We start from the raw sequence: 16,573 nt of genomic DNA, 5'->3' as shown, positions 1-16,573 counted from the left end.
AAAATCTCATCTTTCTGTCACGGAGTATCAGCCAATAGGTGTCGGTTGACTGGCTTCAAAAAGAACAGGATTACTCCCCGTAACCTTAACTCTCTCGCATGATTCAAATGCAGGTACGTCAATGCTGAGCTGGTAAAAATATATGGGATCATGAAACTAGAACTTGGTGAACAGTGATCAGCTGTGACACAGAAAAGCCAATCCTGAAACAGTTCCGTACTTGTGCAGTCTTGGGGGCACACAGCTGGATCTCTGCTCTCAATCGCATCACAGATGCCATCAGGACAAGTCTTGATACTCGGCGTACACGTGGAATAGTTTGTAGTGATTCCTATTAACACAGAAACAGACAGCTGCACAAATATCACAGGGCTTTGAAGAAAAGCTTATTGAATTCTCAGTGCTTGCTGATACACCAAAGCACAGGTCACTTTTTAAACAAACATCTACGGATTTTATCTATAAATACTTTACCATCTGCTAAAATAGCAGGCAAGACAAGAACTAAAAGAAACTGGGAAGAATGTATTTTTCACTGTGATTTCTGCTTTGTGCCTTTGACAGCTCTTTAGGCATGTCACTTGGAGTTACAATGAATAATACTTGAAAAATAGCTAGCAGACCATTTTGAGAATGAAGAATGGCTTTCACAACCGAGGATATCGCCACACAATTTCACATGTTTGAATATGAAGGCTATAGGTAGTTGAAATGAATTTGTGATACTCACGCAGACTGAAGGGTTAAAGCATCAACACAGAAGCATTGCTCTGGAATAGTCTGGAGTACCATCACCTGTCAGATCTGTGTTACAGGCCACAGAAAACAGAGAGACTGCTTCTGTGCTAACTGTATCTGCCCGGTCATATCTGCTCACAGGCTTATTGGTACGCTCCAAAGTCAATTCATGTTTGCAGAGATTATCTTGCATGCTGTAAGCCATTTGTTACAGTTACAAAGGTGCAAACCCAATAATAGGGAACTTAGTATCTTGTATTGTATGTATTGCATTCCCACTTAACCTTTCCTCTTCCTAGTGAAGGTTTTATTTGGGCTTTTTTTTTTATTTTTTAACCACAGCTTCTGTGTAGTTTACAATACCATGTTGTCCCGCTAGAATAAATAGGTGCATATCCACCAAAGTCAAAAGTGCAGTAATGGCTAAACAAAAGTTTGGTTTCACACAACAGGAACATACCTTTTCCACTCCCCTGTCTCCACTGGCATCTTCCTGTTAACACTCCCAGGCCACCACACTCTTCACATTCAGCGTGGTGCTTACTCACAGCACAAGAGTCAGGGCAGTCCTCCTCTTTTTTTAAAACTGTTGGGAAGAATGTATGCTGTCAGTATAGTACAGGGGAGGTGAATACACATGCAAGTCAGCTTGAGTCAGAAGGACAAAATCCTCTCTTGGGAGGAGACAGGAAGGAAGAAAAGAGAAGTAAAGAGTGCACGCTGACTCAACCATCAATAAATTTAGACAACAATTAAAGAAAAGTCCAGGTGTTTTTCTTCTGTAAAATAAAAGATAAACAGTATGATCATGATGGCACTGTTATCTTTGCTTGATGGCACGCTGTCAATAGCTGGAATCGTAGCAATGCACTAACAGCTTAATAACAGAAAAAGAGGGACCCCAAATACTTATGGCTTTGTACAAAAACTTGTAATTAAAGGCAAACATTTAGTGCCTGGGCTAATACACTAGTAGCCCAAAAGCAACATTTAGGTATGTCTGATTTCAGCTCTAACAAAAAGGAAAGTCCACTGCAGGCTTTGTTTCTTCTTCCTCAGCCTGTTCCCACTCGGCAACAGAGCTATGATGTGAGACGAGGGAGCTGAAGCAATGGCCAGGTAGAATTTTAAGGTTCTACACAAAGTGCAATTTGACTGGAAAGAAATGATTACAAGTTTCTAGTGTAATCCTCCTCTGCCATGGTTCTTACAGAATTTCTTGCACTCTGCCCTTATGAACTTTTCAGTAAAACGAAGTCAGTGCAAGTGCTACATGGATGTTGAGCAAAATTAAAAAAAAGTAACAATGGGGGGAAAAAGTGATGAGAAAAGATGGCTGAATAAATATATTTAGGCAGATTAGGCAGATGAATTGTGGTTTCATATATATTCTTCCACAGGAATATGTGAAATACAAAATAAAGGATGCACAGCAATATTCTTCTAAATCAGATGTCATCATGAACGTTAGGAATTGTACATGATACACCACCTTTACGTACATTAGTTACTCAAATACCTACTACAGATAGGTCTGACTCAAAACTCCAAATAAAACACAAACTTTTGGGTCTGTATCTTGTAGCTCAGGCTCATTTTCATTGCTAATGTCAGCAGGTTTATAGATCACCCTACTAATACACCACCTAATACTGGCAACACTTGTAAGCAAGTAAATTGTTCTGACTGACTCAGGTACTTACGAGTTCCTTCCAATACAACAGAGAGAAGGGTTTTGGCATGTTTCCTGCTCTGCCTGTCTGCAGCTTGAATAGTGTATTGTATTTCCTTGCATTCAGGTCTGCGTAGCACAGAGGAATCATTCACGTAAAGGCTTCCATATTTGTCTTCTCGGCCTTGAAGTATGCTGACAGCATAGCAGCTTACATTGGGGGACAGTAACTTGTAGGTGATGTTCACACCACAGAATTTCATACAGTTTTCAATGCAGATTTTTCCTATCTAGGCTCAAACACCAACAAAGAAATCACAAACAACAGAAACAAAACTATATGTCAAAAATACTCTGTGCTTCTCAAAAGTATCAAAGAAAATTGAGCAGTGTTCAACTTGCAGAGATCACCTGATATGATATTTTACCACTAACACAGCATCTGAATGCTTCAAATGTGACTTTTTCTCAGTAAAATTGAGAGGCAAAGTAGTAGCATTGTCTTCAGGTAACAGTGGAGACACCAAAAGCTATGACCCAGAGACTCAGTGATATTCAGGTGCCTGCTGCTCATGGTGGGCAATATTCAGTGGGAACACAACCCTATGATTTGGGAAAATCTGGGTTCAGTCCCTGCTCTGTCCCAGGCTGATCCATGAGAAAAACTTTGTTGACAAAACAAACAGTTCAGTGTGAACAAAAGGGAAACTCTTTTCAATAAGATAGAAATGGAAATTGCTAATACCTACGTTCCATAATATTATAGTCAAAAGTTTCTGGTCAACAGAGTTCTCGGAAAGCCTTAAAAGAAATGAGAACCTCATTGTCTCCTACTGGCAAAGCTTTTCAAAACATTTTCATCTAAAAATGAAAATAATACATGGATTTGCCATATATGAACATCTGCCTGATACAATATCTATGCTCAAGCACTCTCCAGTCTGAAAACGTTTATCTAAGCAGCACAGGAATGTAAAGCCCTGACTCCTGTCCAGCTCCTATACGAACTCATCCAAAGCTCACTTTGTTTTTTTCCATTTGCTAGAGTGGGATTCGGATCAGGTCCAGAGGCACTGGCTTTCCTTATGGGGAAAATCACAATGGGAAGGGTGGGGTATTATTTAAGGGAATTTGGTGTTGGATTCTTTTAAAATGCTGCAGTTAAGATGTCTTTTCAAGTAACACCACTGCTGGAAAAAGCATATCTGTACATTTTAGTTTTAGCATTTTTATTAAGGAATACTAAAAAAGTTTTCTGTACTAAGGCCTCTTCCTACAAATTTGGACTATTTAAAGTCGGGGAGGAGCTTCTTGCAGTTCTAGAAGCATCCTCTGTCCCAGCATAGGCCCACGTCATCTAATTTATTCCCATTCACATCACTGGCTGGTCACTTGGCACCATCTGTTTTTTCTGTGTCAGGATAACACACAGAGACAACTAACGCAATCACAAGCTAGGCCATTTCCGGTATTTAGCTTCAGGGCTGCCTCTTCTCCACAGCACTCTGGGACTGGCAAGAAGAAAAAGTAGTAAATAAAAGATTGCACCTGCTCATAAGCTCTTGTCTAGACACAAGAAAAGTAAGGTCCCTTCCAGAACCAGGTCACCTTAGCCTTGGCGCTGCATTGCAATCAGTAGTGTTTTGCAGCTCCTCAGATAGTGCTTCTTTGATGCAGTAAGAGAATATAATGATGTCCCATGTCACATTAACCACTGACATAGACTAGACTGAGACTGTCCTCTGTCACCATCTACTCTGTCATACCTGCTTTTTTCCAGGCAGCCTTTTGATCAACAACAATTTCCTGCAAAGGGGATGGAGAAGACCATGCAAACTGGGAGTTCCTGAGCAGCAGATTATCCTTACTGTAGAGCACAGGTCAGTTTTGCTTTCGCTTTACCATTTAAGGAAAAGCTAAAAATGCCCCTCTCAAATAGTTTGTACAAGAAAGATGGGCTTTCTCTTTTTGCCAGTTCCATTAGGGAATGCTGAAGTTTGTAACTTTGTTCTGTATCACAGCTTCTGGAAAGAGCACAGATCATAAATGTAGAGAGCACAGCCTCATAGGAATGAGGTAGAAACAGCCAGTTCCTCTTTCTCATCGAGGAGGGTAGAAAAGAGCATAGTAATCAGGACTGACATTAACATAAAGAGAAAGAACCAGCAAAGATGCATTTTGCAAGACATCCAATATTTAACACAGAAATATGATTATCAGAAATAGGAACAGAAAAATTCATCTTGTCAGCTCCAGAGTTTAATAAAGTCTGGATAATGATAATGTTCCTCCTCGCTGAATTCCAGCGACATTTGGACATATAACCTCTTTAAAAATCTCAGCCTGTATTACTCAGCATTTGTCTCAGGAAATGTCAATAGGGCTCTAAGTCCTTTGATAAGTTAAATGCCACTGGGCGAGCCTGTACCATCAGGCTATGCTTCTGTTATTCAATTCATTTAGCTGCTCAAACAGACAAATGGCATCAGCCCAGCAGTTAATCACTTCTTCATGCTCCTGTATTTTCCTTAGGGCAAGACACAGTTCAACCTTCATATCGATTTGGCCCTGTACTTTTCCTCACTGCTCTGGCACATCCTAGCTAATTATGCAGAAGACTTTAATAACACCGAGTGCTGGGGCCTGAGCTGCCTGCATTGACTTGCGCTCCAGTCAGACCACACTGAAATTCAAATCCAGTCTCAGAAATGAGTGGATGACACCTTCATTGATCAAGAAAACCATCTCCAGAGTGAGGATGAGTTTTGCATTTCCCTGGTTGAAAATCAGAACAAAATTTCTTTGTGAATTTGCATTTAGGCGGTACAGAAAGAGATCTCTTCCCACAGCCCTGGAGCTCTCTCTTCATGTAAGAGAGTTTTTCTCTGCTACTACTGCCACCCAGTGAAACTACATAGTTATTGTAAAGCAGCATAATTTCCAGAAACCCTAAATTCCATTTCAAATGTTTGATTGTCCTGACAAAACGCAAAAATGGCAGTTTTAAAGCATTAACTTCTTTTGGTTTTGCAGTCTGGAATGAGAAAATTGTATACATCTCAACTTCAGAAGCATGTGGGGAGACAATCCAGGGTATGCACCAGGTAAACATGGCTTAACCCAATTTAATTTGGACAGCAGAGAATTCATTAGTTCATATTATTATTATACGCACTCACACACACGTATAAAATCTGTGTATGAATGTATACATATATACACACGAATACACACGCAAAAAATCAATTAATTTATATATATTTTCATGTATACCTAACAGTCAAGTTTTGACTTTTTTTTACAATTAGTTACAGGTCACTTTATGACATACATAGAGCTAGGGCCCATTTCTAGATATTAAGAGTCAGACTATGAGTGTCTTGTACACCCAGATTGTTATTTCTATTAGGGGAAACCCACAGGTTCCACCCTGTCTCCAGACAAGAGTTTTCTATATCACTGAGAATAAAGCTTTCACAATTTGGTGCTACAAAAACCCCAAACCCAAAGCTGAAAGTATTGTGATCTGCACAAACAGCACAGAAGATGTTCTGAAGCTTCTAATGGACTGATGTCTGCAAATTTAAAAGTTGCAGCAACAAGGAATCACAACAGTATGATAAGGACATAGCTTTTTGCAGGTAGTCCACTATTTGAGCACACTTGATATCCTTCTCTTATTTAAGATATTCAGTGCAGACTGTGGGTAAAGTGACCCTTGACTGAGCAGTGGCATTTAATTGGTTATGCAGGGGCTGTTCTGTACTCTCAAGAGCTATCAGTCTATAGCACATTTCATCAGATTAAATGCAAGGCCATGGAATACAGCTTTCCTTTTTCTTTCTTTTTCTCAATTAGCCAGAGGCTTAGAGATGAGTAAAACAGAATTTTTCCTTAAAAGACATATAATGAATTGGTCTTCTCTGCAATTGGGATGATCAAATTTTAGTATCAATCCTTCTCTGTGCTATAAATATAGCAGCATCCTTATAGCTCTGTTTAGTTCTGAGGTGTACATTCCAGCAGCTCCCCCAAAATGGCTCGTGACTGATTTTTTTTAATATTCACTCTCATAACATTAATTATCTTGAACTAGTTGCCTATTAACGTGCATGTTCCTTAGCAATTACATTGCAATTTTCACCTGATCAATGTCAACCTGTTGGAAAGTGTTTCTGGAAGGCATTATTAATGGCAATGATGGTGATTAAGCTAAAATGAGGGTTAAATTAGGAAACACATTAATTACAAACTAGCCATGATCTAGGGAAAAGCCATTAAACATACTGTAATGTGTAGAGCTGGGACTTCAATAGCTGGAACAAATTTCTTTTTTTGCCCTTTTCTTCCAGTTATTTATGCCTAAGCTGTTAAAGGCTGCAAGTCCCTCTGACTATACCACACTTCTCTTTTTCTCTCTATTAATACTTCCATGTGTGGCCTCCTTTCTGTTATTATATGATAGGAGAGGCTAGTGTCCAGTGTACCCGGAATCCATTGTGACTGCATCCAGCAAAACTGTCGTGTTGATATCACTTTTTTCATTTATTCTGCTTAAAATAGCTCCATCCAAAGTTTTATCCATATGCATATTGGAGAACACACTCATGTCTCAACTCTAAGACAGCTCCTGAAAGCTATGTGCTTGGCAAAGAAAATGTGTAGAAATGAGCTCAGCTGCACCACAGAAGCAGGAAGAAACAACCATCTAATTGTTCAAATTTTGTTTTTATAGAGTGAAATAGTAGTAACGATAATGTCAGTATGGACCCAAGTCAGTGAGGGAGCAGCCAAGCTCAGAAACACTTCTAGAAGACTCATGTTTCATTTCTAATATGTAATTTTGGAGTGTAGCTCAAAACACAGACAGTTAAAATTCTCTGCTTTCGAAGTACTCATTGAGTCTTCTTCCTAGAGCCACAGATATGTCAGTATATGAATTACCGTGCTGACCAGCAAAACAAATTATGTTACACTGTGTGACTACTGGGAATAGTGGGGGATCTGTTTAACTTGTAACTTCTTTGGGGCAGGGGTTGTCTCCTACTCTGTGTTTGTGCAATGATGCACATGGAAGCTCTGATGCATAAAAATAACATCACTGCTTAGATTTTCTATAAGGCTTTTCTTTAGCAGATCTTTAAGCAATTTAAAAAGGAGAACATAGTAATTCCATTTCACAGAGGAGCCTGAGTACAAAAGACAGATTGATTTGCTGGCCAGTGTCAGAATCAAGGAACAGAATCTAGGTTTCCTAGATCTTACCACAGTGATGTATCTACTACCTCAGTCTCTAACAAAAAGTAAAAGTATAATTAACACAGTTCTTACTTGTGCAAAACGTTCAGCATTTCTGTTCACTGTGAATTGGTAAGTCACGTTTGGAAACTGAATGCTGACAGGGAGGATGGAGACATTGAAGTGAAGCATTACTGATCTTTCCGGACCATGAAATTCTGTGTCGTTCACCAAAACATCCAATTGGAAGGAACGATGCTCTGTGACTGAAATACTTTTATTCAGTACTAGTTCTGCAAAAGAAAAAAATCCGTCATATCACACACCCACATTATCTATAAATGTATTTTTGATTCTGTAATCCCAACCAAATTATAAATATCCTAATGGGAAAGGAAAGGAGATAGTTAAATATGAAAATATAGCTTCTACAAAATTATACTATGTACCATTCAAGATGTTTGAAGAGATGTTATTCCCTTCTAATTACTGTTCTGAAGATCCTACAATCAGAACCTCTTGCTTATTGCACAGAACATCATCCCACATGGTCCCTATCTCAGGGATGCACAAACTCCATTTTTTCAGTATATGTTTAGAACTCAGTGTTCTGCTATTTTGAAATTGCTCAGTTTTCTTCTAATCATTATTTACACAATGCTTGGAAATGCAAAATGATTATTGGTCAATTATTAACAGGAAAATTCTCCTTTATTTGAAGAAGTAGACCTTACTGTATTCATGTAGCGTTCCCCTCACTTGGCTGCCATTTGGGCTGAAGTGGATTTCATGGAAGATGTGCTCCACCCGAAATGTTTCATTTATCCATGGATCATTTGTAATGATGGTTCCTGTGTATTTCCTTCTGCTACTTTCAAGGGGATAAATAGGTGTGGTGTCTGCATCACAGACAGTTAGCGTTGCAAGGACAGTTCCCTGCAAGAAAATCATAAATAACATTGCTGAATGACCCTGAAGCTTTCTTCCCCTAATACAGGATTGGGGGATTAAAATATTGTTCTATAAAGCCTTCCAACTTTCACTCAAGTCCACTTTCATTCAAAATTTTTTTAAGGTTCAGGATACCACTATTTCACACCCATTTGGACCTGCAGAATATGCGCAGCAGCGTTTTAGAAAGACAGTTAGTTGTTCCATTCGCTTTCAGGGCTGAAGCAGAGACAGCTTATCCAGCCTCAACATCAGTTTGTAGATACAGCAACCTCCACCTAATCCAGTTCAAAGATTGCCAAATGGGTAAAGTAGTGAGGAGAAACACTCAAGCCTCAAAGCAGACTGTCCCCAGCTTGTGCAGCTAGAGTACTCTGAATTTCCAGACAAATGCCTCATGATGCAGATAATGACCAGCTTTTTTGTTTAAAAACAAAACAAAACAAAACAAAAAGTGTTTAATTAAAGACAGAACATGCTAGCAATCTACCCCAAATGTGATGGAGATTTTGCTTAGGTCATTGCAACTAGAAGAGTATTCCCTAGGAAAGGAATGGGAATGCAGGGGTGCTGGCTGTTGCTTTGCATCAACTCTATCACTTTACAGCTCCCAATCTTATAAGTAGACGGTAACAAAACTGTATATCCACACCACACTGTATATCTAGAAATTGAGGGACCTGTCAGTTGGGTATATAGGACAGGCAGGAACACATGCTAACGAACATCCACACCAGAGAATCCTTAACTACTTATACAGAGCTGACAAAGAGTTAGAAGGCTCAAAAGAAGATGGCAATCACCAACGCAGCAGTGAAAAAGCCCTTGTCATATAATCATTTCAGTCTATGTCCCAATACAATGTTAAACTTTTGAGGTACAAAATGAGTGCACATGCACTGCTTTTATTTATTTATTTATTTTAAATCAATATTATTCCACAACACTACTGACAAAGTAGGTTAGTAATATGTGTACTTAAAAGACAAGGAAGCACATTCAGACAGGTCAGACTCATTACCCAAGATAGCACTGAGTAAGTGACAGAGGTAGCCTGGGTCATCTGTCTTCTGCTTATTCTACTAGATTGCTGTTCTCTAACTGGACACTGAACCATCAGGCCTTTAAGATTTTTATTAACATTATTTCCATGGTTTCAAGCTTATCTAGTTACTAGAAAAGACTGAAAGTTTCCAAATATAATGCTTTCTTTCACTACAAAATGACTGAAATTTGCTAAATTATGAACGCTTTGCGGGCACATAATTTCAAAGAGAAATGATCAAGTTTCAAATATTTTGTTTAAGCTTTTCTATCTCAATCTCATGCAAAAACATCTCAAATCAAAATAAAGCAGATTAGAATATTTTCCTTCATAAGACACTTTTATGAGACATTTCCTTCCTCTCATTCAGTGCTAAATGAAATTTCCAAGTCTCAAAATTTTCAAAAGGAAAAGGGAATTACTTTCTGCCCTGGTGAATGTAATGTGTTCACAGGTGTCTTGTCAACGCTTGTCTGCAGGTGGCAGCAAACTCCCCAAATCACACTTTTCCCTTTCCAGATACAACATGAGTAAAAGACACTTCGAAGGGAAAAATGACTGCAAAAAAGTACTGCTATTATGAAACAGAAGTGCTCTCACGAAAGATGTATAATTTACGCCCATAAAGGTGTGCCTTAACTATAACACGGACTTATTAAGAGTTGGTGCTAGGGTGTGAAGAGCTGGAGAGCCAAGCCATAGACTTCTCTGCTGGGGCAAGGAGCGTGCAGGTGCCGGGGGTGCACACAAAGGCATCCAGGGGTTCAGACCTCTGAAAGATCACCTCAGCGTAGTAGGGGAAAAGTGGGAGAACACCTTCAAAGCAAGGTCATAAAGATCTCCCTTAACAGCTTGAACCTGAAAACATTAAGTGAATTCTGCCTAATCCATCATTTCGAATGGTATCTGAAAAGGGATAGTACTCCTATAGAAAACTCATATTTGGAGGTGACTTCCCTTCCAGGATTTTTTTGCTAGTTTTGTTTCAGTGTGTTGCTTCCCTGAGCATTGGCGAGAGTGCCTGGAATAGCAGAGAGACACTGCTTCTGTTGGCCTATAAATCAAAATAGCTGTCTCTGTTCACAAGTTCAGGTAACAAAGGAAACTGGTAGCACCCACATTTTTGGACTGCTGAAGATTCTACATCAACAAAAATGAACACTTAAAATCTTTCCTTTGTGTCAGGGCACCGCAGGGGCCAGCGGCTCCCTGGCTGGCAGCAGCAGGGCTCCCAGTGGGGCAGGGCCAGGCTTTGCTGCCAGTGCCTGTCCCACCACTGGTGAGGGAGCAGGGCAGCTGGGGCGGCCCCAGCCCCTGCGTCAGGCACCTCCGTGAGGATGGGCCAAGACCGGGCAGGGCTCTCACGGGGCTGGAGCCTGGCACCGCTGCAGCATTGCTGGGCCGGGACTGATGGCCCTGGGATGGGCTGAAATGGGGCTGGGGCCTGGAGGGGAGGAGGCCCTGGGGAGGGCCAGTAAGGGCTCTTGGTGCTATCATGGCCCTGACACTTTGAGAAGCTGTTATATCACTTTGGGCTTTGATAATCTTCCTTTCTCTCCATTTTGTGTATATTTTATTATCAAGTTCTTAATAACAAAATTGCATACTATTTTTCCAATCAAATTTATTCCTCATACAACAGATGAGAGGGAAGTTTGCACAGACAGAATTAAGGCGGCATAGACACCCGCTTCTCCTAACTTCCTGTTACTGGTGCAGCATCCTAATAAATGTTCTTAATGTATTTCTGATATCTTATATAGATTCTCATATGTAAGAATGATACATGCATACATCTGTTCTAATAACACTCAATTTCTGGTCACCTAGTGGAAACAATCCTGAATAAATCCAGAGCAGAACTCAGGATTGGGAAATACAAAGATCGCTGCTGGGATATCAGCAGTGGTCTGTCCTGACCTGAGGAACTATCTATTTGAAATGTAAATAAGATATAACTCGGGGAAAAAAATCTTGTTATTTTACAGACTCAGCACTGTAAAAACACAGCTTTGAAGAGTATGGTGTGACCATATGCTTGATGCCAAAATCTGTTATACAGAGCATAGAGTTTCCCAGTACGCATGCCTCCCACTGCTGTGTTCCTACTTCAGAGACTAGATAAAGGAGAATATTACCTCTTTTCTGTTGAATTCCACAACAGCATCTGCAGTATTAGTGCCATTGGGAAGGAAGGGAGCAGAGTCATCTTCATCTAACACATTCACCAGGAAGGGCACCTCAACCTGCATTTCTCTGAAGCCCTCTCTCACAGTACATTTGGCAATCAGTTCATATCTCTCTCTTTCTTCTCGATCTAGGCGCTGTATCACACTCACCCCGGTGGTGTTCTCATTGTACCGAAATGGTAAACCTTCAGCTGAAAAACATAGTCACAGCATAAACAGGGACAATCACTTCCAATTATAGGACTCTGGGAATTTTCTTCTTTAATATTCTTTCACAATCCAGTAAATTCAACTGGACATAGCTATTATAGCTTAGAAAAGACTGTCAGGACTGCAGGATAAAAGGCAGACTCAGAAGTGAATGGAAGAAAGTGGCAGACCTGTAGTAGGGCAGGCAGAAAACAAATGGAATTGATGAGAAGATCCTACAATCTAGAAGAAGCACAATTTAAAGCTCAGGATATTCCCAATCTGCTCTTGGCAGGTGCAACTTGTAAAACCAATCTTTTCCTCAGGGAAGAAGGTAGTCCTCCTTCCCATCCTCTTTGTACATCTCAAAGGCAAAATCTTCAGGCTCTGCTCACACTTGCAATGGGATTTCCTTGTATATGATCAATCTAAAGCATCTACTACAAGAGAGATCTTAATAGTGTGGCTGTTTACAAATATTGCTGGTACCTGAGTGGTTCAGTCCCATTTTACCTGCTAGTAGTTTGTAGGAAACGCTGACATTCTGACACAGATGATGAACTGAGGGCAGCTGGAGCTGATGAAATGTGCCAGGTGGTTTATTCTCCTTGATGTGAAAGGAAAGATCCATTTCTGTGAAGCAAAGCTGCCTTGCTGTCAGGGAGCTGCATGCTGGTGCAGTAGCATTGATCAAGGAGAGGTATACTGTGGCACGAGTAGCAGACTCACATTCCTTCTCTTGGAAAGGGTGGGATGAAAGGAAGACATACAGCATCACCTTTGATAATGACATCCAGTTTCCTACAGCTACAGGGAAAAAAAACCACACAGAAAAGGAAATATTTGATAGAAGACAAGCAAAGATTTCTTTTACACATTTCGTCCTTTAATCCATTATTCCACAAACAGCCACATAGTTCTATCATGTAACAAAACAACTTTGAGTACATCACCTACTGACTGGAAGACCTTAAATCTTAATAACCTCAATAAGCCAAAAAACTTTAGGTGTTACCACCCAATTTTATCTTACAGAATCCCACTGAATAATGCCAATGTTCTGTCTGTAGGACGCTGACATGAAACAGGTCACTACCACTAATCAGCTTTTTGACAGGACTGTTTTTGGATGGACTAGAGTGAGGTGCCAGAGGGAAAAGAGGAGTGAGTGAAATAGCGACCAGGATCCCAGCATCCAGGATAGACTCACAACTATTAGTTGTCTTTTAAGTCACAGCATTCTAACAATTTATAGCAGTTGAGGATATGGGCCAAACTGCATAGGACAAACCATTGCATCACTTTGAAATAAAGAGTTGGCTGAAGATAACACAGAAGCTACAATCAGCCTGTGGCATCTCATAAGATATCCTCAAGCCTAAATTGGCTTCATTATCTTGGTTCAACTACAGACAGAATTATAGTATCTCTGAGACAGATCTAATTCACTTGAAAAGACTCTCTAGGTCACTTTGATCCATACTAAAAAAAGAAAAAAAACAACCCTAAGACTCTCAAGCTGTGCATAGCTGTTCTAGCTGTGTTCGATTACAAATAGCTACCACATTCATGATTCATAAACACCAAGTACCAACAAACACAGTGAAAATGGGTGAGATATCAAGCATTTAAACACTCAAAAAATAAAGCAGTAAGTGCTTGAATTTGAACACTTAAACTTAAGGAATGTAAGTCAAAGGATAGTGTTGATATATAGCCCTTACAAACTCTACAGTTACTACAGTATCTCTTAGAGCAGAATTTCTCCAACTGATCACAGTGGTATGCCATTAACTTCTCACCCATTTCCTCCTCCACCACCTAATGATACCTAATTTCCTCATAGATCAAAATCGTCAAAACCAATTTACTGCTAGAGCATAAAAGAGGCGAAAAAAAATGAGATAATTCACTTCTGTAGTTCAATAGTAAGTTTTTTTTTAAAAAGCCAAATCTCAAGAGATAAAGAGAGGTACACTTAACCATTTCTTCCAAGAACTGTTTGGTGTTACACGCAAATGTATTTTGTGAGTCCATGTTACCAGAGTTCAAGGGTCTGGTGAGAGTTTGAACCAATTTAACTGCCTTGGTCTGGCCACTAAACCCCCAACATTACCACAGTGGAATTGGCTTAATCAGCATTAGTGGATGAACAAATGGCAAATCCTAATGTGAGGCTGTGACTTATTAGAGCTGTGGACAACAGAAAATTTATTTCAAGTAGTACAACTTTCCTGCTGTATTAGAGTCAAAAGTGAGAGCGACAGGATCTGACCCAGGTTAGTGTTTACTTTGGCATACAGTCCCCTGCGTTCACGGTGGGCTTTGCTGGGTCTGGATCCTCTTTTAAAACATGTAGATGGTTTTTCCAAATTTGATGCTTACATGTTGCTGGACAAGTCTCATGAGCTGAACGTACTTTGTTTTAACAAGAGATACTTCAACAAGAAAAGCTAGTCTTCTCATACTTACACAGCATATTAAAGTCTTCTCTATCTAGGCTCTTGCTGAGGTAGAGAAGTCCTGTTTTTTCTCTGATTTGAAACCAATGATTTTCATGGGATCTTGCTCGAGAAATGATGAGATTCTGGCACAGATGGAAGTGGGCCACTTCCCCGTGTGAATCCCTCAAGGCATGGATGTGCAGGAGCGGCGTACCTGCTGCCTGATCAATGTAGACATTCTCTGAGTACTCTTTCCTGGGGAAGTAGAGACCAAAGGCAGCTGCAAAGGAAGGCACACAACAGGAGAGTTGCTCCCAGTTAAATGAGTTTTGCATTGACATTTTCTTAAGAGATGCATTTCCAAAGAACTGAAAGCTTCATTTTGTAATTGCATTAAAGAAGACACCAAAACAGGCAGATCCTCAACTGGCATAAATCAGTATAGTTTTACTGCACTCAGTGCAGAGACACAGCCAGCAAAAATTTGGCCCATTTTATGTTCAAGTTACAAAATCTCCTATTTTTTAGGAGTAGAACTGCTTTACTGTAAACATGGCCATAGCTGGAGCAGAATGCTTAATGAAGCTTTGCTTGCCAGATTTTACTCAAGTTCATGTCTGCAACTCTCAGCTGTTCTTCCATTATCTCACAGATGATATTCGGAGAAGAAAAAACCTATGACGAAATCACACACTTTCAAAGCCTAAACACACTTTCTATTCCAAGAAAATGTATCACAGAAATGTATCAATGGCTCTCAAACCTTTTACTGGATTACATAGAACCTCCCTTAAATAGAAGTTCTTTTGTGGCTGCCTCCCTTCCTAAATAGGCCAACCTGACACTTTTGGTACAGAAAATAGGAGTTGTTTAAAAAAAATTAATATTATCATCCTATAAGTACTTTAAGTATTAGAGATGGGGGGAGCTCAGAACTGGCTTGCCTCAACAGGGGAGGGAAACGCATATCTATTTTTAACACAATGGCTGTGATCGACCCATTGCTGTTTTGTGTTCTCTCCCATTGCAGACATTTACTTCGAGTAGGACTCAACTGCCCCTTGATGCCTGTCACTTCAGATGCTCTCATCTTACTAGGTCACTTTGCATTTGCTTCTCCATTCCTTTCCTATGCCTCTCATCCAATTCTACTGCTTGCAAGTCTGATCACAGTGGAATGGCTGATATGCAATGAAGAAACTGTCAGTAAAAGCAAGCACGAAACACAGTGCAAGCAGTCTGACTGAGCTGTCATAAACAGCAGCAAACCTGACAGAGCCCCAGATAGTGTTAAAATCATCAAACAGGACCACTCTTCAAAATTAAAAAAAAACCAGCACTGCTGCAAAGAAGGCCCACAGATAAAAACTAAGGTTTGGGTGGGATTTTCAGAAACACAAGGTAGGCCAACCTCTGTACCCACTGCAGCTGACTGCACAAGGGTTAGCGTCTTCTTTGGGTGCGCAGCCAGGCCACTACTGGAACGCATCTCAGACAAATCCCACCTGTAACGTATGTACACAGTGAGACTCATTGATATGTGCCATGTACACTGAAATACTGGAACAGACTTTCACTCTTGTTTGTTGTCTGCATTGACAGCCAGAACTTGCTCCCACAGAACACTTACATTTTGCAAAACTTTGCATCATTTTCTCTGACCTAATAAAATGTAAGGCATAAAAAAGGTTCACACATCTGCTCAACAAATGAAAATAATAACAGCTCCCATATGTTATTAACAGAAGACTATCTTAGCTAAAATAAAGCCAGATACAACTGGAAATGATGGTAATACAGCAATAAAATTGGGGATATAATGCCAAAACATCTTCAAAATAGCATCAGGCTATGGCGTTTATTTTATATTATTATTATTGGATCCATGCACTATTCTACAGAAGGGAGAAGACCGCAAACAAACTGTAAACAAGAGACCTCTAATTTCATTTGGAAATACCACAGAAACCACTGTACCTTGTAATGATTCATGACATCATCAGAATCCCTGGATGCAATTACAGCCATATGATTTACAGTTGCCCATTATTTGGTCTACTTGTACTTTGCAATATATGAATAAAGTGCTAAAGTAATACAGTAGGTG

At 39.9% G+C, this 16,573-nt stretch overlaps 1 protein-coding gene across 1 annotated transcript in view; it reads right to left on the bottom strand.

Annotated features, from left to right (window-relative positions):
* Positions 1-14,766, bottom strand: part of RET (ret proto-oncogene) — a 38,432-nt gene extending 23,666 nt beyond the window's left edge. Inside the window, exons 1-8 of the mRNA XM_026080415.1 lie at positions 14,495-14,766; positions 12,536-12,829; positions 11,783-12,024; positions 8,383-8,584; positions 7,742-7,941; positions 2,442-2,700; positions 1,199-1,324; positions 221-331 (exon numbers count right to left, since the gene is read on the bottom strand). Of these exons, the coding sequence (XP_025936200.1) occupies positions 221-331; positions 1,199-1,324; positions 2,442-2,700; positions 7,742-7,941; positions 8,383-8,584; positions 11,783-12,024; positions 12,536-12,829; positions 14,495-14,501 (1,441 nt within the window). The 5' untranslated portion in view covers positions 14,502-14,766. The remainder of the gene's footprint in view (positions 1-220; positions 332-1,198; positions 1,325-2,441; positions 2,701-7,741; positions 7,942-8,382; positions 8,585-11,782; positions 12,025-12,535; positions 12,830-14,494) is intronic.
* Between the last annotated feature and the right edge of the window lie 1,807 nt (positions 14,767-16,573).

This window comes from Apteryx rowi, unplaced genomic scaffold, assembly GCF_003343035.1.
Source record: "Apteryx rowi isolate R43461 unplaced genomic scaffold, aptRow1 scaffold_52, whole genome shotgun sequence".
Taxonomy (NCBI): domain Eukaryota; kingdom Metazoa; phylum Chordata; class Aves; order Apterygiformes; family Apterygidae; genus Apteryx; species Apteryx rowi.
Note: the sequence above shows the minus strand (reverse complement) of the source record. Positions and strands in the feature narration are given on the sequence as shown.